We start from the raw sequence: 20,868 nt of genomic DNA, 5'->3' as shown, positions 1-20,868 counted from the left end.
TTGTTTTTTGTAGAACAAAGCTGAGAAACACAAGGGCATATTTTTACAGTTTCATGTGTGTTTGCTTGCATATGAGCGATTCACACATTCACACTATTATTTGACCCAGAATGACACAATTTCCATAATCTCGGCTCGATCTTATCTTCCCCTGCCTGCAGTGTGCTGTTGGCATCGAGCTGTTTCTGCACACAGCCAGTGTTTCACTCCAGCTTATTTGGCTCATGTGTTGTTCACATTAGTGTTATCACCATAGTGAGATTTGCTTATTTGTACCATTTTGTCAGTGTGATCAAAGAGACGCGTGAATGATGTATGTTCAATGCATATTTAATGATTTAGGTGTGTGCATGCACATAGTTTGGATGGCACTCATTGACATAATTATAATTGAAAATAATAATTATTATTTTATTGAATTTATTGTTTATGTTGTTATTAATTAATTTATTTATTAAAATGCCCCAACATGCCTCCCACGGTCACCTAAACCTAATGCAAAATTAAACCACACAGCCTTTTGAAGGTTTGCGTAGCAGCCAAAATGTCCCCACAGTAATGGTATTGTAATACAACTAATATTTGTCCGCTTAACTATAGAAAGCCAAGCATAAACATATGCACATACAGCATATAAGCCTTTGTTTTCCTGACCTTAGTGCTCCTGACAAACTGTCTAGTGCTGCTGGCTAATGGCAGGCCAGCTATTGGACTCAAGAGACAGATCCAAGGCCAGTAATGAGACTGCAGTTTGTGCCCCTTCCCTCCAGCCCCCTCACAGCCTCCTTTTGCTTCATCTAATCCCTCCAGCATCATTAACCTGTGCCATGCAGGCTTTATACACAGAATATTCTGAAAATTTAGCCCTGCTGCCTTTGTACAAACTTTTAATTGCTCTTTCTACATAAATTTGCTGTCCCTTGGGGGATGTTTTGTGAGAGCTCCTTTACTGGCTATTTTTCTCACTCCATCTCCCTCTGCCATTATCAACCGCATGAATAGAGAGAGAGGCAGTAAAAGTCCAGCACTCCTCTGGTGATAAACCACCTTCTCACCTTGGCACCTTGCAAACACCTCTTCACACTACATTACAGTTTTCACTGTGGGCAAGGCTGTGCTAGACATTAGCATTTCTTAAAAGTCAAATCAATCCATTTTAACCATGAAATATATTTTCTTCTAAGATCTCATTAGCTATTTAGCTGTGTTTATTCTGCAATAATTAAAGGTCCATAGGCCTCAGAGTTAAATATTGATCAAACTGTGCTCACTGTGTTCACACCTTTCGATTGCAGTGCTTTGCATTTTATAAAGTTTATGTAACCTCCAGTTAAGCATTGTGTAAACAGTTTTCTGGCTACTTTAGAAAGAAAGTTATAAAATCAGGCCGAGAGTATTACTGTATGTAACGGCAACATTTTGCTAAACCTTTTATAATACAGTTTACAGAAATAGAATATGGACACTACAGATATAGAGCTAGAAAAACAAACAAGTGAATGCAAATGTTTGTGAGGTACACTGAGATATTTTGAAAGGAGACCTGTGGTTTGCTATTTTCTCTTGTTAGGATGAAAAAGTTCAATAGAGTTTTTTGTGCTTTAGCTTGATGTTTTTTCTCTACCTACCTATTTTAGAACCCCCAGCTATAACTATGCCCCTAACCAGGACAAACACTGGATCCTACGCTACACAGGCCCTATGAAGCCTGTCCACATGCAGTTCACTAATATGCTGCAGCGCAGGAGGTTGCAGACCCTGTTATCTGTGGATGACAGTGTGGAAAAGGTAGGTGGACCAACAGGCAGCTAGACATATTCTTTAACACAGAAACACATTCACACATATATGCAGACAGTCCACACACACACACATTTCATCTGTCAGTCTCAAGTCCTGAGAGATCTGTGCTTGTTCTGACTGGGACTGTGTAATATATTCACTGACACACTTGGTAAATTGTTCAGTCCCTTTTCACTTGAAACTGGCACAGGAGACTTGAGCTATCAAAGATGAAATATAACTTTTTACACTCCTTGGGTGTTTAATGAATTATGTCCTCTCCAGGTGTACAACATGTTGGTGGAGACAGGGGAACTGGACAACACCTACCTCATTTACACCTCAGACCACGGCTACCATATTGGCCAGTTTGGTCTGGTCAAGGGCAAGTCAATGCCTTATGAGTTTGATACCCGTGTTCCTTTCTATGTACGAGGACCTAATGTGGAGCAAGGTGCCATGTGAGTGATTCAGTTTCCATCTTTCTTTTGAACATTGAATATTCTGACTTCTAGATGTCTTTCAATAACGTACTCTGTGTGTGTGTGTGTGTGCACGCATGATCATATATTATTATATTTCATATATTTATATTACATTCATTCATATTTCATATACCCCCCCCCCATAAAAAAAGCAACAATAGACATATAGTAGAATTATTACCTTATAGAACAATTTCAACAAAATTTGAGACATTTTGATCATAAAAAATATATTCTACAAATCAAATCAAATATATTCTTGTTGCCCTGCAGTAATCCTCATATAGTGTTGAACATTGACTTGGCACCAACTATGCTGGACATGGCCGGTGTTGATATCCCTGCAGAAATGGATGGGAAGTCTATACTCAAGCTGCTGGACACAGAACGACCCGTCAATAGGTGAACACACTCATCAACCACTAACTATTTTGCTCAGTATCTAAGCATTGAATAGACAAATAAAGAATGGCATTTAAAATATTGCAGATGAGCAGCAAATATTTATCTGGACTAAATATCTGTTTGTGGTGTCTTCTTGGGCATAATGACATCCACAATCTAAATATGCACATGTAACATCACTTTCTTGTCAGTGCTGTACAAGATGGCATTTCATAATGGACTGCATATTTGTTTAGTGAAAATTTTACACAGTAGTCTAACTCATTTTTCAGGTTCCAGTTGAGCAGGAAGGCTAAAACATGGAGAGATTCTTTCCTGGTAGAGAGAGGGTATGTTTTATTGATTGACCTTTTGCAGGACATGTTCTCATTCAAGACATTGTCTTCTGTCGACATCTAATTCCTTGTTCTTGGATAGTTGCAAAAAATAAATCCATTTTAAAAAACTCATGTGTTTTTGGTGTTCCTTCAGGAAACCTCCGCACAAGAGAGCGGATGGGAAGGAAATGGCCCAAGAGGAGAACTTCCTGCCAAAATACCAGCGGGTAAAAGACCTGTGCCAGAAAGCAGAGTACCAGACCTCCTGCCAGCAGCCAGGACAGGTACCCGATGTGCAATAGCTAAAAAATGGAAGTTATTAAAGTTTCAGGAGAACAACATGGAGTGCAGCTCATGCAGGGTGATAATTTGCAATCTGGTTGACAATTTACTGAGTCTAATTTGCAGTCATTGCACTGTCGGAGTTCCAATTAACATCAAAGTCTCTTTCTTTAGTGCTACAAAATTCATCAAAACTGACAAGATGCTATAATACAAGGCTGAAGACCTATTATTATTATTATTATTATATTAATCTCTGCTTTGTTTCAGAAGTGGCAGTGTGTGGAGGACCCGACTGGCAAGCTGAGGCTGTATAAGTGCAAGGGCATGGCTAGTCTCTATGCCCCACGTATGCAGGCTCTGATGGCCAGGGGTCCCTCCCAGCTGTCTCTCACATCCAACTCCGACAGCTGCATCTGTAGTGATGTGGACTTCAAAACATCCCTCCTGAAGAGGAAGAGGTTGCTCACCAAGAAGAGTAGGTTCCTCATATCACCCACATGGGCCATTGTTCTAGTTATTAATAGACACAGTTTTGTTTGTAAAGACACTTTTCTTTCAAACGTCCTTGCAGTAGTCTACAAAGCCTTTCCAAACAGGGCCATTAATCTCAAGCTAAAATAACCAGCTTTTGAAGTTTTCATGAGATGAGAAGGATGTGTCTGTGCTGCCATCAAGTGGTGAATCACAGTAGCCAAGTGAGCCTTTAATCATTGCGCTTTAACGTAACAAATGCAAAACTTGTAAATTATTTTTGACATCAGTATTTTTCTGTTGTGTGATGGTCTTGGCTTGTCTACATCATCACAGATTCTAATCTGCGATATTAAAAACACATTGCTTTTTTCCATCCTGTTCAGATTCCTCTGTCTCATCTAATTCAGAGATGAAATCCAGTAAGAGTGTCTCTAGGAAGCGTTGGGCTCGCTCAGTATCGTTTGAGTTGGATGGAGACCTGTACGCCGTAGACCTGGAGGATGGCTACCGGCGCCTGGGATCCAGGAACAGCAGCTGGACGAGGGACGGGAGGAGAAGGGGAGCACGGACCGAGGAGGACAATGAAGAGTTCAGTGGCATGGGGTTTGCACCCAAACCCACCACCAGCCACAAACTCACACCACCTGCAGCACTCAAAGTCACCTACAGGTGTGTGTGAATTTGTCTGCTGTGATGTGTAACATTTGTGGCAATAAAAGGGAAAAATAATTTGTTAGGTAATATTAATTATATTTAGTCATGTTGTTTTTGTTTCCCGAAGGTGCTCCATTCTTATGAATGACACAGTGAAGTGTGATGGAGGACTCTACAAGTCCCTTCAAGCATGGAAAGACCACAAACTACACATTGAGCATGAAGTACTGCTTCTACACATATCTATTCCACTAAAACCCTTTAGATAGGTTCTTAGCAGCTTGTGGTGTGTAATGAGCTTTGTGTGAGTGTGTTTGTTCCTGCTCTGTTTAGATCGAAACCTTACAGACCAAAATCAAGAACCTGCGTGAGGTTAAAGGTCACCTGAAAAAGGTGCGACCAGAGGAATGCCAGTGCAACACTCCAAAGTAAGAATTTGTCAGTACCACATAGTCACCAGCGGCTTTTTGGTATAATCATATATTTAACCATCACATCTTGTGCTTTCAGTTATTATGTGAAGAATAAGGACACTTTAAGGCTAAATGCAGCACGGATGCACTCACTCAGGTAAAAATGTTTGACAGCGACTTAATCACTTTTAAGTCCGTGTGCAGTCTTGCTTTATTGAATGTTTCTGTTTTGTTCTCTTCAGGATGCCGTCCAAGCAGAAGAGTGAGTGGCTGCAGAAGGAGCAGAAGCGCAGGAAGAAACTACGTAAATTTCTCAAGAGGCTCCAGAACAACGACACCTGCAGCATGCCTGGCCTCACATGCTTCACCCATGACAACCATCACTGGCAGACCTCCCCCTTCTGGACAAGTGAGGAATGACATGTGTTTGTGGAACGTGATTTGAAGAACACTGTGAAAGCTTTTTTATATTTTCCAAAGGAGATTAGATAAAAACAATAGTTTGGATAACCGCTGTACTATCCACTTGTTTTCCACTTTCCCACCTCCCTTTCCACACACACCCCTTTTGTTCTTCCCTCAGTGGGTCCGTTCTGTGCATGCACCAGTGCCAACAACAACACATACTGGTGCCTCAGGACCATCAATGACACGCACAACTTCCTGTTCTGTGAATTTGCTACTGGTTTCCTGGAGTATTTTGACCTCAACACTGACCCATACCAGGTATTTCATTAATTCAGCCACACATAATGGTAGCTACATAAATAACTCACCAATAATAACTTTGAAATGATCCCTCGATGTGATTCATTGAGCATTCCTGTGAGTGCTGGGGAACCAGATTTTCCAAGGTTTTCCAGAAATGTCCAACGCCCTTGCTGACATTTTGTTCTCATTATTCCTGTAGCTGATAAATGCTGTCAGCACCCTCGACCGCAACGCACTGAATTCGATGCATCAACAACTCATGGATTTAAGGGGCTGCAAGGGACATAAGCAATGCAACCCGGAGAAGGGTGAGCAAAAGGCCTCTAAAGCAAACATGACTGATTACAGTGTCTCCAGTCATTTCTGGCAGAGATTAAGGTTACTTTCACTTCCTTTCAGGAGGAAAGGAGCGAAACCACTTCAGTGAATACAGGTATTTTCTTCTCCCACACCCAGCACATCTGATTACTTTTACAAACACGGCAGATGGAAATCATGTTACAATATGAACTCAGAGAGGTTACAACCTCCCTAGTGAGTCTTTGGTTATGTTTTCTGTTCAGTGCAAGTCATCTGGGGAATTGAGCAAATATAATACAGTGATGTACAGCTAAAATTGAAAGTGTCATGGTTCCTTACTGTTGATCTCAAAGCCTTTTTAGCATGCAGAAGCCAAAAGGAGCAAAACTGCCAGCCTTTTCAGCTTCTGCTGTCCCCTTTTTGTAATGAAGCCTAATTGCTTGTCTCTGGTGTGTGTGACTGGATGTGTGTGCCTGCTTCTATGCGTGTGCACATACGTTTGTGTGTGTGTGTATTTTGTGTGTGTGTATATCTGGGTGTTTGTCTCCATGCACGTGCATTTGCCCTGCACGTGTTTACGTGCTGTGCATGCTTCAGGCCAGTTCATCGTCGAAAGAGGCCAAAAGTGAAGAAGCCTTCCTCCAAATCGCTGTGAGTTTGTCATAACCCATCTGTTCTTTTGTAGTCAGCCAAGCTCTAATCAAATCTTCATCCAGATTTTTTTTTAGCTTGGTCAGATGACCCAGCAGCATGCTTTCCTCTTCTTAGTTTTCTGTAGTTCTGTACTTCTCTACTACAGTAATCATTTACGGTACCTGCATTGCAAAGCTGCACCATCTTCTTTTTCATTCACCCTCTCAAGTCAGATTCAGTAGAGCAATGCAGATGTAACATTGTCTCATCATGTTTTGTTCTGAGTCTGGTTATTGTCATTTCTTTTCCTCACAGTGTTGGTAGGATCAGATGACAACTGGAGCCATGGTTTCCAGTGAATACCCTCAAGTGGCACCTTTAACTCACACTATTTTTTTTCCCTGCACAGAGGGCAGATTTGGGAAGGGTGGGTTGGTTAACCACCTACAACCCACGACCGCATTAGACACCTCCAGTGACAGACAGAGAAAGAGAAGTGCAGGCACATCTAAGGACCTCGACCACACTTCGATGGACCATAACCTGAGATACTTCTCTTCTATAATCTGGATTTTAATGGTTGAGAGAGCTGCTCCCCATAACCCCCCAGGTGGAGGAGATGCTAAGACCAAGATGATGCATAAAGACTCTCCAATTGTTAATTCTACCTTCACACCTATTTCATATTCATTTACATCTTCTGTTACGTGCAGCTGCCAGGACTGTCAAAACCAACAAGATGCTGTGAACGAGATGGGACAGTTTGGTGTCCACAAGCCATTCAGTCTAACGCTACTGCTTGTAGATAATATATAACAGCTTTAATCAGCGTTCGTCCGTATCACACTGGGGGGAAACATGTGTTCCATGTCATTCTGCTGCTACACGGCCTCATGATGTCTCTGTGGCACACACAAAATCATTAGTACTTAGTAACAACAAGACATTTTCTTTCCTTGCACCAATGTGTCTGCAAATGGAAGTGGTATGAACTTTTAAGTGACCAGTTGTAACAAACTCTTTTGCCATAATCTTTTGTATTATAGTTTATCTTAACAATTGATGAATGTCCCTGATGAAGCATCATCGACGAAGCTCGACCCAACCTCATACATTGTCGACAGCACCATGAACAGGCCTACACTTACCACTATTTCACAGTGATATAATCTGAAACTCCTGAATATTTGATCACTAAAAAGCATAATTTGTGAATGCCATTACTCCTTTGTATCATCAGTACCACACTGTAAAAGAATCCAGATACTTTGTTCAGCTTGCTATACATGGTGCTACAGGATTACAATACAGAAGTTAAATCTTGCTGTACAGTATGTATTTGAATGTACGTTGTGCAATTAATATGTTTACAATATTTTTTTATAATACTGAAGGGGCAGACCTCATTGTACGAAATGATTTGACATATGAACTTCTGGGGAGTAATGTAGCTTGAGTAATTTCATTGACTGCAGTTTGTATGTTTGTCTTTTCCTTATTTACACCTGGAAAGCACTTAAAGGGTTCACTGTGAAGAGATGCGCCATATACATTTAATGGATAAATATATAGTTTACTCTGTGCCAGAGGAACAACACAACAGTGTAATACTTATCGATGTGAATTTTAGCTTCCTGCCTTTGTTAGCTTTAAGTTTAGCAAATATTTTCATAGACCTGAGTGCTGATAGTAACTGTGAATAAAGTGTTGTTTGATCAGAGACATGGCTGGCTTTTATCCTGATGCTACATGATGGTTTTGTTGCTGTTTCCTTACACCAGCAGGTGTCTCTGTGTGCTCGTCTGCAGATGGTACTTAAGCTCACTATAATTACAGTGGAGGACACACAGCTAGTTATGATCATAATACAGGTAGTCATGAGCTCCTCAGCTCTCTGTCTGACAGAGTCGAGTAAGAATAGGCTGCAGAATTTACATATGTCGGTAATTTGATATTCAAATATCAGGACAGTCATTTCTGTGTGCTCTGGAACACTTTCTAAGATGCGATGGCTAAAATGAGAGCTAAAGCTTAAAAAAGGGGAGTTTAAAGAAGAATACGTACAGTGTCTGCTTTCTTTTAGCAGCCATAATAAACAAACAGCTAAAGAGGACAGAAACAACAACTATATGCTGTTCTTTTGTTTCACAGAAGTTGTTTATCGTTCTCCGGCGACACAAACCCAGTTGGCAGACATTTAGCAGTAGTTATAGAACATTTTCTCACCCTGCTGTGTTGAGCCAGCTGAGCCACTAAATGTTGTTTTGCTTTTGGTTTGCACTCAGTCAGTCAGTCAGTCAGCTAACTAGCTAGTGGGGGGGGGGGTGCACACTGGGTGACCCTCGTCCCAACCCATGACTCACGTGCGGAGGCGGAGACTCCATCTGGGATTCACCACCGCGGCACCGTCCCGCAGTACTGCTCGGAGCGGGCGCCCACAAAGCCAACTTTCATCCTGCGACAGGCAAAAAAAAAACAACAACATAGTTTTCCCCTTTGTTTACGCCTTGTTTACAATGTGAAGAAAATGGCCGGGACAAGGTAGGTTACCTTTCACTTTAATTTTCAAAGCGATACAAAGTTGGACTTGGAGAAAGTTTAGCCGCTAACGCTCGGTAGCCTCGCTTTCACCCCACCGCCAAACAGAGACTGGGAACAAGACCACGCTACTGAGTGGAGAGTTGTGTTTCTTGTGCTTTACTGGTTTTAACACCTAAATGTTAGCTGGACGTTGTGAAAATAAGAAATTCAGTAACGTCAGCTATGTGGAGAGACGCTACTTTAAAACGGCAACGCTAATTCAAAGTGTACTGACCGGACTTAGTGCTGTTGCTAGGTTATTTACAGAAGACACAACGTTGGCTGTTTCAATGTTAGCTCACTGCTTTGCATTTCACTAGCACGCATATAAGCTGTGGAAACTCTAAGGTTGACGCGTTCCTGATGTTATAAAGGTTATTTTTTAAGTAGAATTGATTTACTGAACGTTATAGTGGTAGTTGTTTGGCTGTTATCTATCACCACCAGACTTCTCTTTTGATTTTTTCTTTTCCTAAACGGGTCCACAAATTGGCTAAACTAATTTAACTCTTTCGTGTGGTTAAGAGACCACTAACCTAAACGGAAGGGAAGTGCTCCACAGCCCATTTGTCGCTCGCATTTTCACTGGTGGAAGCTAACAAACTGAGGCTTATTGCTTTAACTACTGGTCTGATCAGCACATGTTAGATTTCGTCAGCATCTGCTTCGACTCCAGACCCATTAAAACTTTGTTTAGCTTTCAACAGTTTCTTTAGACAGATGGTTCGTTTTAGTCCGCACAGTGTATTTAAAACCACAGAGATGTACAGCTACTCTGGTTTCTTTCAACGGTTTTTAAAACACACATTTCAGTCTTTTTAAGTTGTATGGTTTACAATCAACTTCAACATAGTTAAAGATCAACTTCATCAATTTTCAACTTACTTCCCATAGCTCTAGTTTGGGAACTACATGTATATTAATGCTTTTAAACTTCCTTATGTTAAAATATATATATATATGCTTCTTGCTGAAAAATTCCTACTCTTCTAGATGACATCATCTTAAGAAGTCTTGGATATTTTTCTTTTTTTCTTGAGTTTATCATCTAAACTGAAGTTGTCCTTTAGGTCTTGATGGCTTAACAACTGAAGAGGAGCTTAAGAGGCTCTTTGATGTTTCAGCATTCTTTCTCTTATGTGTGTACCGTCTGTTGGATACTGTACCATGCTCATTGTCTTACAAGAAAACCAACCAACCAGCCAGATGTAATTTTTATACAGCCTGAAGCAGTTTGGCACAGCACTCCAACCTGACGTTCTGGATGCAACAGTTTCACTGTCTCCCTGCCAGCTGTTGCTTATGTGCTGGTATCATCTGTGTAGTGTTGGTTGTGTTGATGTATCAAAATCTGTTAAGCACTGCATCTGTCACAGCATCTTCGTCTGTCCACCACTATACCACTGGCAGAATAGGCAGAATGATAGCATGGTACATTTGGTGTTGCTGCCTCCTAAAACTGTTTATACTGTATACTGTTTGTCAGTATGTGGAGCAGAAATGACAATAGGATGTTGTTGCTCACTGACTGACAATATTGTGCAAGCTATCAATGCAACCCCCAACAAACTAAATCAAAATTGTGTCTTTTCACAAAGACAAGACAGGATGCCCATGCTACAGAGAATTTAACAATGGTTAGTTTTCTTGTTAAGAGGACATGATTTTGAGCTGGTGGGCTGTGATGTTGGCTTGTCGTGCTTTGTGACATGTCTATAATGTAATAAAATGGCTTTTTTGTATACTCCCTGTACTGTAATCTTGGTCACATTTTTGTGGAACAGTAGTATTAACCCTCCACCCCAACCTACACTTTCATCTGGCTTTGATTGTCTGTGGCCTTCCACAGTGACACTGTAATAAGGTTAAAGTGATTTGCCCAAACACACTTTTGTCTACCTGTAGATCCACTGATATTTTGAACCATCCCTCTGTAGTGATTGAAAGCTGCTTTAACATCTTGGCTCACTGTAGGTTGAACGTGATACTAAGAGTGCGGATGATCGCTCGCATTACTGTACTGAGGATAATTACTTGTGTAAGGGTGACGTGCTCAGATTGGCCTCAGATGTGTCAGCTGTTTCAGTGTTTCAAGTCCATATAGTTGTAGTGAGCTGCTGCAATGCAAAACTGAACTTCCTCTATACACTCACTGGCCACTTTACTATGTACACCTGTACAAACTTGTACCTGTACAGTCCAATACAACAGCTCTGCTATGAATTCTACTTTTAAAAAGGTTATTTTTAACTTTTTGTTGACACTGTCAGAAAGGTGATAATTCTGCTTCATGTTAATTATTGAGATCACAAAGACAGTATTTACTGCACACATAAGTGCATTGAAACAAATGGATGAAATATAGTGAAAGGCTACCAAAAAATCTAAAGTCTTCTCCTATCAGTGTCTTATTATTGAAAAAGTATTTTCTGTTCCTATTTTGATGGCCTCCTAAATTAAAATCCATCCCATCTTTCCCTTTGGGCCTGCAAAGTTCCAGCATTAACATGTTCACCGGGCTGCCTTGGATTTCTAATCCTGCTGTGCCTGTTGTCTGCACCTTCACTTCCCCTAGTGGACTATCTGAACCTTTCTTTCCTGTGTGGCTCCTCAGCCAGCCGTTGACCCCCCACTCACCCTGTAACTGTGCTCTGGGATTAGACTCTGGCCTCATTTGTCATGTCAGCAGGGGTGATTTCAGGGGGATGGTGTGGCCAGTCTCAAAATGAAGTTACAAACTGCTACTGGTGGTATACAAGCAAACCAGATACTCATTGGAATAGCTTTTATGTGGTAACATGTAGATGAAAGAGATCGACAAGTTTATTTTAAGTTTGTGTACAACATGTACTCATTTGTAACATGTATGAATCTTAATTATCTGACAATATAAAGTTTGGACAATTATATTTAGCGCTGTTAAGCACAATTACACCCTAATAGGTTTATTCATTTGTCTTTTTTTTTGAATAAGTGACTTTATTGTTCACGCTCTGACAGCTGGTGTACTGGACAGAAAGGCTTGTCTGTTTGTGGTAAACACCCTGATCCTGTCCTCAGCTTCTCCTGCACATGTTCACGCCCGTCCATAGTCTGACCTGAGAAGTCCCCATATGCTCTTCAGCTGAGGAAAGAATGGATTTTAGGAAGGACAGGGACCTCTGTTTGGCTGGCCTTACCCCTATAAAAGGGAATTTATTGACCCTGTTGCTGAGTAGTGCCTCAGACAGACAGTGACTATTCAGCAGAGCAGCAAGGGGGCCGGAAGCTCCCAGAATTTTTGCTGAAAGCTGCAGCATTCGCAGGACAAGGCAGGATGGCGGGACAAGACAATACTCTTCATACAGAAATCACAGAGAGCTTCTTCTCTGCGGTTAGGATGTAGGCGGATTATAGAGAGGGTATCTGAAATAACATTCAAGACTGCCAACACAAAAATGTTCTTCTGGAACTGATACTGAGGTAGGCACCATTATCTCATATCTCATAGGGAATCAGTTCGTTGCAGTGGGGGTAAACGTTTTTTGCTGTTAAAGGGAATAAATTCACTTAGGCCATGTAAAATTGGTAGTTGGAAAGCGTCATGAGAAAAACTAGCCTTGCTGAAGGTGGCTGTGCAACCCTTGAGATCCGGTCTAATCCAGTGTAAGCGGGAAGGGGAGACTGTCTCTAGTTCTGGATTATGGCAGCTGTTGAAGGAGGTGACCGCAGACCTCGTATACATGTCCCAAACTCCTCCCCAGCCCAACTGCGATTGGCTCTGTGAGGCAACATAGAGTTCTCACTGAATGAGTCTGGCTGTTGATCTGACAATAGTCTGCATTGTTCTGTACCATCAGACTTCAGAATAGGGTGAATTTCACAGGCTTTGTAATGCATATGAAAGTGAGTAATCGCATGACATTCTTGTCAACAAGGTAACCATTTTTTCTGTTACTGGGAAGCCCGTAAACTTATTTATAACAAAAAGCTCTTCTTAAAAGTCTAGCAAAATTAACATTTTCTCACTTCTCAGTCTGTTCACTGTGTTTTTGTGTGATTTTCTTCACAAGCAGCCAATCACCATGGCCCTTATCCCTGTGCTAAAGACAGTACATTATGTTGTGCAGAAAGCTTCAAAGTGAAAAAATGTCTTACTTACTTAGTCTTACTTATTTTTTCTTTCTAACCACCCAACGATTTAAAAACAGATCCTGCGCCTAGCAATGGTGTAAATGTGTATAGTCTTAGCATATACCACACTCACCAAACCAGCCCATCTGGTTCTTGCTGTTTTAGGCATGTGCAGTCACTCTAGTGACTCAGAACTGCTAAGCACAGTATGCTCAGGTAATACTGTACAATTCAAGATGAGAAAGTGCATTGGAAGAGCATTTTCTGTCAGTCTTCACAATTGTACTATGTTATACTGATCCTGCAGGAGAATTATGTACACTTTAGTTTACAGAAGTTTATAGAAAGGCAGTGTTGGTCTCAGTGACGTTGAATCTGCTGGTGAATTTTCTTCACTGCAAGACTTTTCTTTAGTAGATGCGCACTTTGGTATTGTACGCCGTCTTATTGTTTTTGTTTATCAGCCCTGTCATAACTAAACTGTTACACCCAGTTCAAGAGCTAGTTAGCGTCTTATGCATGCAAATCTTTTGGAGGTGAATCAGGTGATAGGGTGAGCTTAGGAGTGCCCCCCCCCCCCTCATCTTTATCCTCCTATCCTACCCTCTCTTTGCCAGGCGTGTGGATGCCCGGCTGTTTAGTCTTAAAGTGCTTTACCTCTCCTCCCCTCCTTGGCAACCTGCAGCACTGGTGCCTGGCAGGGCTCACACAAGGCCAGCTGTATCGTGCTTGACGTTTCTCGCCATGAAAGATGACCCTCAAACCCGTTTAGCAACGTCAGCACAGACGAATGAGGAATGGATACTAACAACTGCTGTGGGGGGGGTTTGAGATAAAAGATGTAGTAGGGAGAAAAGAGTTGAACCTGTTTTATGGTGTGAAAATAGTGATTACATGTCCACATTTAGCGATTCATGTTTCCATTAAAATGCAAAAATTTAATTTGTCATGTTCAACTTTCTTTAATGAAAAAGTGTCTTGTTTCAGCATATTCAATTGCACAAACTGATTGTTGTCATATAATGATATATAATATTTTAATGGGTTAATGTTAGCAGACTGAAAAGAAAAGCAAGTGGAAGTAAAGGCTAATGGTGATTCCAGTGCTGACAGCATTGCCTGACAGCAGAGTCATAACTTAGTGAAGACACTGTTATGATTGGTTATACAAAACATTACAGAGTAGTTATTAGACCAGCAATTACTGAGCAGCAGGTAAACCTGTAGAAAGTCAAACAAGTCACAAAAAAGTAAACAAGAAGACAGCATACAGGCCTGTAGGTCGGGGTTTACAAAGCACATCACTGTGAAACTCAGCTCTAGACAACTATACACCATCCTATCCTACTGCATTACCTTTATGAGGGTTCCTGTGGAGGTTGAATGCAAATTCACCTCAAAGAATTATAGTACTCCATAACAGAATCAGCAGTCATTACACTGGTTTGTTTGTTGTTAAATTTAATGCAGCACACACACAGAGACCAATTGTGCTGGGAGGTTTACTGACCTTTAACCTTGGTGACATGACAGGAATGGGAGGTGTTAAACAAAAGAGCCAAAGAATGTGTGTATGACAGGTGCAGGTTTTTTTGTGCACTCTCTCCGCACCCTCTGATTGTTCTGGACGCCTGGGTGGGTCTGTACCAGCCTGCTCACACATCCTGCACAGAGAAAACCAACGCACAGCTCGTGCCGGCTCTGTTTCATCAAATACGCACTATTATGAATTATTAATATATCTTCAAAAACACCAGCAACTAAATATCCTAATTAAAGTGTTTAAGAAGAAAACAAGTAGAATACAAACCCAGATTGTATTTTTTAGTGAATCTTTCCATTTGTTTCAGTGCAGTCTTGCAGTTACACTGTTACTGATGGGGTTACACACTCTAGAGCTGTTGACCTATCTACGTAAGTTAACATCCAGTGGCCAAAGCACTCAGCATGCCCAGTTTACAGTTATCCTCTTCATTAGACATGGCTATTGGAATTGCTGCCAAGCACTCAGTAGTTGGTCCTTGTCCCTGCTCCTGTTTTACAATATTTAGATAAGCAGGTTGCTTAGCAGCCATGTTGAATAGACTTTGTACATGCTGTATATATAATCAAATAGAAGTCTGAGTCTTCTTTTGGCAGATTACTCTTTGCATTATATTGAGGCACAGGCCTCTGCTTGTCTCTGTGAGAGCAAGTTACCAGAGGTTTCTGTTCTCACTGTTGCTACAATGTTTTTGGACCTGTAAGGCAAGGTGAGTTGAAATTCCTCCTCTTCCCTGTCAGTATCTGAGGAGAAAGGTGTTTTATGTTTCTAAATAGGAAATGGCACGTCTGTAAATATCCCAGCCAGGGTGGACCTTGGCGCTTGTTGCTGTGCCTGATGAACAGCATGCTAAGGTTTCCTAGATGAATGGCAGGCCCTGTGTGAGAACTCAGCCTGTCTTGGTCCACAAGGGACAGCCACAAGCAACAGCTCAGAATAGACTGTTGTTGGAAAAGGTTAGAGGTTACCTTACAAGACTACTAAATGGTAAATGGGAGTTGAACTAACCCGCTGGTTTTGTCTATTATCTTAGCCTAACAAGTTAATGGACAAAGGAACAAAGTAATACTCCCATTTGTCTCAGTTTCTTCGTTTGTCCTATCTGTGGTACAGAAATGCCACAGTGGCAGTGAAGCATAAAGCTGTATTTGTGCACAGTACGGTACTAGATTATCTGATGAAACATGGCGGCTATAGTATACTCTGTGATTTTATGCTACACATGAAAAAAAACTCCATTTTCTTTCTGTATGGTTTATCTTTTTGACTAAATCAGTAACCAGACTGGTATTTGAGTTTGTTTAAAATCCAGAGCTGGACAATGACACAAGGCTGCATGTTGCCCTATTTCTAGTGAATGCATTGTCCAGTCCTCTGTGTTTATCGCTACTGGGAAAACTGCCATTTACACTTTGGCATTGGCTTTGAACAATGGAGCAGATTCCATGAGCTATATTCTGTTGTTTCCCTCACTCTGGAAAACCACTCTCAGTTCTAGTTATTTTTGGAGCAGACTGTAAATTGTAGATGATAGATGAGGTTTTTCTACTACAGAAGGAGACCTCTGGCACATAGATGGTTATGAAGGTGTGCTTATGTGCACGTCTTTGTTTCTGTGCGTCAGTTTCTGACTCTTGGTCTTAGTAGCAGGCTCTGTTTGTACAGAAAAAAAAATTAAAACAATTTTACAAGCCTATTTTTAATTAGTGTGGAATAACCATAGGCTGCCAAAGCATCTCCTTCACCCAAACTGTTGACAGTTTTGTGACACAATGTCTCTAGTTTCACTATTGATAACCACCTGTTGTGTTAACAATCAAACAGAGGAAAACGTTTTTTGTAACGGAAAATGCTGGATAATATTTTTTATATAAGAGAGAGGAAATGCTGTTTGTATTATTGAAATTCTTGTGTCAACTAAAAAGGTGCTATTTATGAAAATATTTCTGGTGGAATGTGTAAAATCCAGCTACTCCCCAACTCTCTACATTCATGTGATTACTGAAGGAAGGTTTAGGACCATGCAAACCTCTAGCATGGGCCCTGGCCTGTCTACTTCAGTTAGATCAAGTTTCCTCAGAGGTAAGTCAGGTGCTCTGTCCTTCAGCCTGTGTGTGTTTGTAATAAGTTTATTTTAGATCAATATAAAACATTTCTGTGTGAGTGAAACTCAGCTGAGCTGGTGCAGACTGCATTCCAAACCATTTATGAACATTTGCTGCCTTGGTTGTTAGTTGTCCTGTGCAATACTTTCATGTCTGCTTCTTGAGTAAGCAAATTGCGTAAAGCCGGGTAGGCTAAGATTTATGTGTGTGATTAAAATTCAGCTTTTTAACTGAAATGTGCAGCAATTAGTATCCTACTCATTTTATTTTTAGTTACTGTACTCAATCAATAAAAGCACGTCTCTTCTATTTTAACGTTAACTTTAGTGTTGGTAGATCCTACAGAAGACAAGTCTATTTGTATACAAAAAAACCATGTAATGGAGATATCTCACATGTTCTTTGTGTACCCCAAAAGCGTTGTCCCAAGAATTTCAAAACCTGAACAGCAGTCCTTCTTCCTGCTTATCTGGTCGTGTCAGCAGAGCTCAGCAGGTCCACTCTAACTCTGTTTGTTTACAAAGAAGGAACATATCTTAGGCAACCACTACGCCCTGTGCTGCTAAATTCATCAACCATGGCCCCCACCATTGACCATCGAGCCCTGGTTTCCTGTTCGGGCATCCAGGACACCCCGCATGTTGGGATCTATGCATGTTTTCCCAGTGTCACTGCTGCTGTAGAATGTTGAGACCCAAAAAAGAACAGAAAACAATGAACAGCCTCAGCTCCATTTCACACTGTCTTCTTAAGGGGAGGGTTATTTTGATTTGGCTACAAACTCTGCATTTACAGAGCGTGATGACAAACAAAGGACTGAATAACAAGGACTGCAGCAGAAAGGGATCAGTTTGTCAATGTGGGAAAGCCTCTATTGGAGGAGAAGAGTTGGAGAAGAATGAAGCTGTGGTATGTGTGGGGTGGTATTGACTGTTTGGCCTCCACTCTGAATGCCTCATTATTTATTATAGCTTCCCACCCATTTAGTGTTGCAGCTCTAATCAGTCTGAGAGTCACCTCCAATAGTTGGGGTTCAATGTGACATGTCTTTTTCTGAGAAAACACATTCACTCTGTTGTTGACGCTTTAACACATCTTTTTGCCATACCAAGTGGGTGAGAAACACAGTATAAAAACTCCTTACATTTTTAGTCCACAGAGGTCAGGACTGCTCACCTGGTGTGAGGGACTGGACCAGATGGCTTCCCACCACAGAGCAGTGGGACGCATTGGTAGACAGTATGTGAAAGATGCTTATATGCTCTTTCTGTGTTTACCTGGCTGTTAAATTGGCCGATGGGGAGCCTGAAGCTCTAGCTGGCAGCACATAAGAGAAAGAGGCTTATACTTTATACTGTACTTGATATACAAGTCTGTTAAAGTTATTCAAGGCTTTGTGGCTAAAGATGAGTACAGCTGTTAATGCAATGTGAGTTGTTGGGGTGACATTGTAACCCTGGCGGACTGACACCACACTCCTGTGTCTATTTCTGAAACTCAGAGTGCACACAGGGTTGATTTGGCAGCCACATGAGGAAAGAATGTGGGCATTGGGTGGACACTGAAGGCACTCTTATCCGTGCTAAGCTTCGTGTCTCCTCTGATCGTCACAGGTATCCTGGACAGCAGGCTTGTATCACAAACAACCGTGACATGGAGAAGAAAGGCTTTTCTGTGTTGAGAAAGCTAGGACGAAATCCAAACTTACTGCAGATTCCTGTGACACCAAGTCCTTTCCCTTGGCACTTTTTTTTTCTCAAGAATCTAAGCTAGAGTTGGGTTGAATACTAAGGAAGATAAAGGATTCAGCCTTGCCAGGACCCTCAAGTGATCATTATAGGCAAACAGAAGGGAGAGTTTTGTTTTCCTGGATATTCTCAGCCTTTCCAATGGGTCTGATCTAGACTGTTACTGAGCCTAGAAGGGATTCTTGCTTTCTGTCTGTAGTTCCCACTGTACATTTACTGATTTAGTTAAGGCCTGAATTGGGGAACTAGATCTAGGAAGACATAATAGACCCCATTAAAAGGTAGTATGACCTGGATTTACCAGCAAAATGTAGTCCTTGCTTATTTGTCAGATGTACAATATTTATTGACCCTGATTTTATGTAAGTAGCTATAGCACATGCCCATAGTTTTGGGTCAAATTATTCAACTGCAATAAGCCACACAGTTTAACACAGTGCTGTATAATTTCTCTGAAATTCAGTCTGTGGTATTGTTGTGATTGGTTGTCCCTCTTATCTGTAATATACCTTGAAAACTGGGTGTCCTTTCCTCTTCCTCCCTTTGCCTCTCTCTTGTTTGGCACCTTCCCACTACACTGTCTTTTGTTGTCTGTGCATATTTTGCTGAGCTGGCTGTTGTCACCCCATGATTGTAGTTAAGCTCATTGGTTTTTGCTTTATTAGCTCTTGGAGCGTATGGTTCTCTTTGGTCTCTGCTGACTCCATGCCTAGAGTCTTACTGAGTATGTCCACCTGTCTCCTTATCCATGAAGCACACATACATTCTTGCCGCTACATTACCTACCAAAGAAATGACATCACTGCTCACAGTAACACACACATATATACAGACAGATTCATGTATGGGACATCTCATTCTGTCAGACAGTGTGAGTTGTTTATTGCTTGTTGAATTGCGACGATGGCGCCCAATGCATAATTGTATCCTGTTGCCATTTTTAGATGTAAATAACGTTTTTTTTTTTTTTTTTTTTTCTTGTTCTTCCTCAGCTCTGATTGGGTAGAAATCCTGGAGCCACGATCTCATGAACGTATGTATGTGAACTTGACCACTGGTGAGTGTGGCTGGGATCTTCCTCCAGGCGCTCCTGTCCGCCTAGCAGACGGTAACCAGTGGTGGGAGCTCTTCGACCCCCACAGTGGCCGCTTCTACTATTACAATTCTACTGGACGCCGCACAGTCTGGCATCGACCCCAGGGAGCTGATATCGTCCCCCTCTCCCAGCTACAGGCCATGAAGCGATGCAGTGAGGCCAAGCAGGCGGAAGGGGGCGTGGACAGACACCACCATGGGACGACAGGAAGTATCAGCAGTGTAGGGAGTCAGAGGCACTGTATCCCCATGTCTGAGCAGGACAGTGACAGCCCTGTTCCTAGAGCCCTGGAGACTAGCGAAGAGGCTGTCAACCCTGAGCTGGACCCAGCACTGGACAGGAGATCACAGGGAGATGGAAGCAGCACAGAACATAGTATGGATGGCAGCAAAGAGCTGCAGAGGTAAGCCTGACCAAACCTTTACTAACCAATTAATCATATTACCAAGAGTAATGTAGGAAAATGTGACATGTAGCATGTGGCATAAGTCTTAATGACTTTCCAATGTTCTGCTATGAGAACTTGCAGAATTATTTTAACTACTTGTTTTTCTTAATTGTTTTTGTTTGTTTGTGTGTTTGTTTTTCATTCAGACTTATCTTAACATTCCATATGTCACATGTTTCCATATTATTACCCCTAAAAAAGGCTCAGCCATTTCAGCAAATCACTACCAAATGGGGAGAATGATCAGTCATATTGCAGAGTATGACATCCCCCCACCCCCATGCTAAGGTTACTGGGGCAGACTGGAACCTAACACTAAGTCATTCAGAGACCCCATCATGTGCTTGATGTTGTGGCCTCGTTCAAACCACCATCTCTTCCCTCCAAGCCAGATTCCAGGCATGCCACTTCTGTTTCCCCTGGCACAGGGCCACTGAGGCTGTCTTAGTGTCCTTCTGTGTGTTCACCACCACCCTGCATCTTTCTGCTCCAATGTTCATTTCATTTTCCTAAAACAAATCTAGGCCCCAGGCCATCAAACACTGTAACGCCTCTTATGGTTCAGCGCTTAAATGTGCATGCATGAGAGGCATGTGAGAGTGTTATCTGTGGATAATAACAAGCAGAACCGCTACATTCCAGCAGTGTATAAACAAGGCGAAACCTATCTGGTTTTCAGAGGCTCTGCTACGGTGGCTCGGGTTCTCCATTTCCTCCTGGCTCTTCTTGATCCTCACCTTGGCCATTATGAATGTTGACATTACTGGACACTCGTT

The 20,868-nt window shown here is 41.6% G+C and overlaps 2 protein-coding genes across 7 annotated transcripts in view; both read left to right on the top strand.

The window, feature by feature from the left end:
- Nucleotides 1-8,179, top strand: part of sulf2a (sulfatase 2a) — a 41,322-nt gene extending 33,143 nt beyond the window's left edge. For 4 of the 5 annotated variants that reach the window (XM_026349489.1, XM_026349488.1, XM_026349490.1 and 1 more), the window contains 16 exons: nucleotides 1,638-1,788; nucleotides 2,068-2,243; nucleotides 2,541-2,669; nucleotides 2,945-3,001; nucleotides 3,144-3,273; nucleotides 3,542-3,749; nucleotides 4,132-4,417; nucleotides 4,530-4,626; nucleotides 4,736-4,830; nucleotides 4,913-4,972; nucleotides 5,058-5,224; nucleotides 5,399-5,541; nucleotides 5,726-5,834; nucleotides 5,926-5,959; nucleotides 6,424-6,477; nucleotides 6,869-8,179. In XM_026349489.1, the coding sequence (XP_026205274.1) occupies nucleotides 1,638-1,788; nucleotides 2,068-2,243; nucleotides 2,541-2,669; nucleotides 2,945-3,001; nucleotides 3,144-3,273; nucleotides 3,542-3,749; nucleotides 4,132-4,417; nucleotides 4,530-4,626; nucleotides 4,736-4,830; nucleotides 4,913-4,972; nucleotides 5,058-5,224; nucleotides 5,399-5,541; nucleotides 5,726-5,834; nucleotides 5,926-5,959; nucleotides 6,424-6,477; nucleotides 6,869-6,899 (1,927 nt within the window). In that variant the 3' untranslated portion in view covers nucleotides 6,900-8,179. The remainder of the gene's footprint in view (nucleotides 1-1,637; nucleotides 1,789-2,067; nucleotides 2,244-2,540; nucleotides 2,670-2,944; nucleotides 3,002-3,143; nucleotides 3,274-3,541; nucleotides 3,750-4,131; nucleotides 4,418-4,529; nucleotides 4,627-4,735; nucleotides 4,831-4,912; nucleotides 4,973-5,057; nucleotides 5,225-5,398; nucleotides 5,542-5,725; nucleotides 5,835-5,925; nucleotides 5,960-6,423; nucleotides 6,478-6,868) is intronic. The other variant, XM_026349493.1, reaches the window with a different exon arrangement.
- A 673-nt stretch (nucleotides 8,180-8,852) lies between these two features.
- zgc:92107 (MyTH4 and RhoGAP_KIAA1688 domain-containing protein homolog) overlaps nucleotides 8,853-20,868 on the top strand; it is a 29,878-nt gene continuing 17,862 nt past the window's right edge. For both annotated transcript variants that reach the window (XM_026347824.1, XM_026347823.1), the window contains exons 1-2: nucleotides 8,853-9,000; nucleotides 19,541-20,047. In XM_026347824.1, the coding sequence (XP_026203609.1) occupies nucleotides 8,987-9,000; nucleotides 19,541-20,047 (521 nt within the window). In that variant the 5' untranslated portion in view covers nucleotides 8,853-8,986. The remainder of the gene's footprint in view (nucleotides 9,001-19,540; nucleotides 20,048-20,868) is intronic.

This window comes from Anabas testudineus, chromosome 5 (assembly GCF_900324465.2).
Source record: "Anabas testudineus chromosome 5, fAnaTes1.2, whole genome shotgun sequence".
NCBI lineage: Eukaryota > Metazoa > Chordata > Actinopteri > Anabantiformes > Anabantidae > Anabas > Anabas testudineus.
Note: the sequence above shows the minus strand (reverse complement) of the source record. Positions and strands in the feature narration are given on the sequence as shown.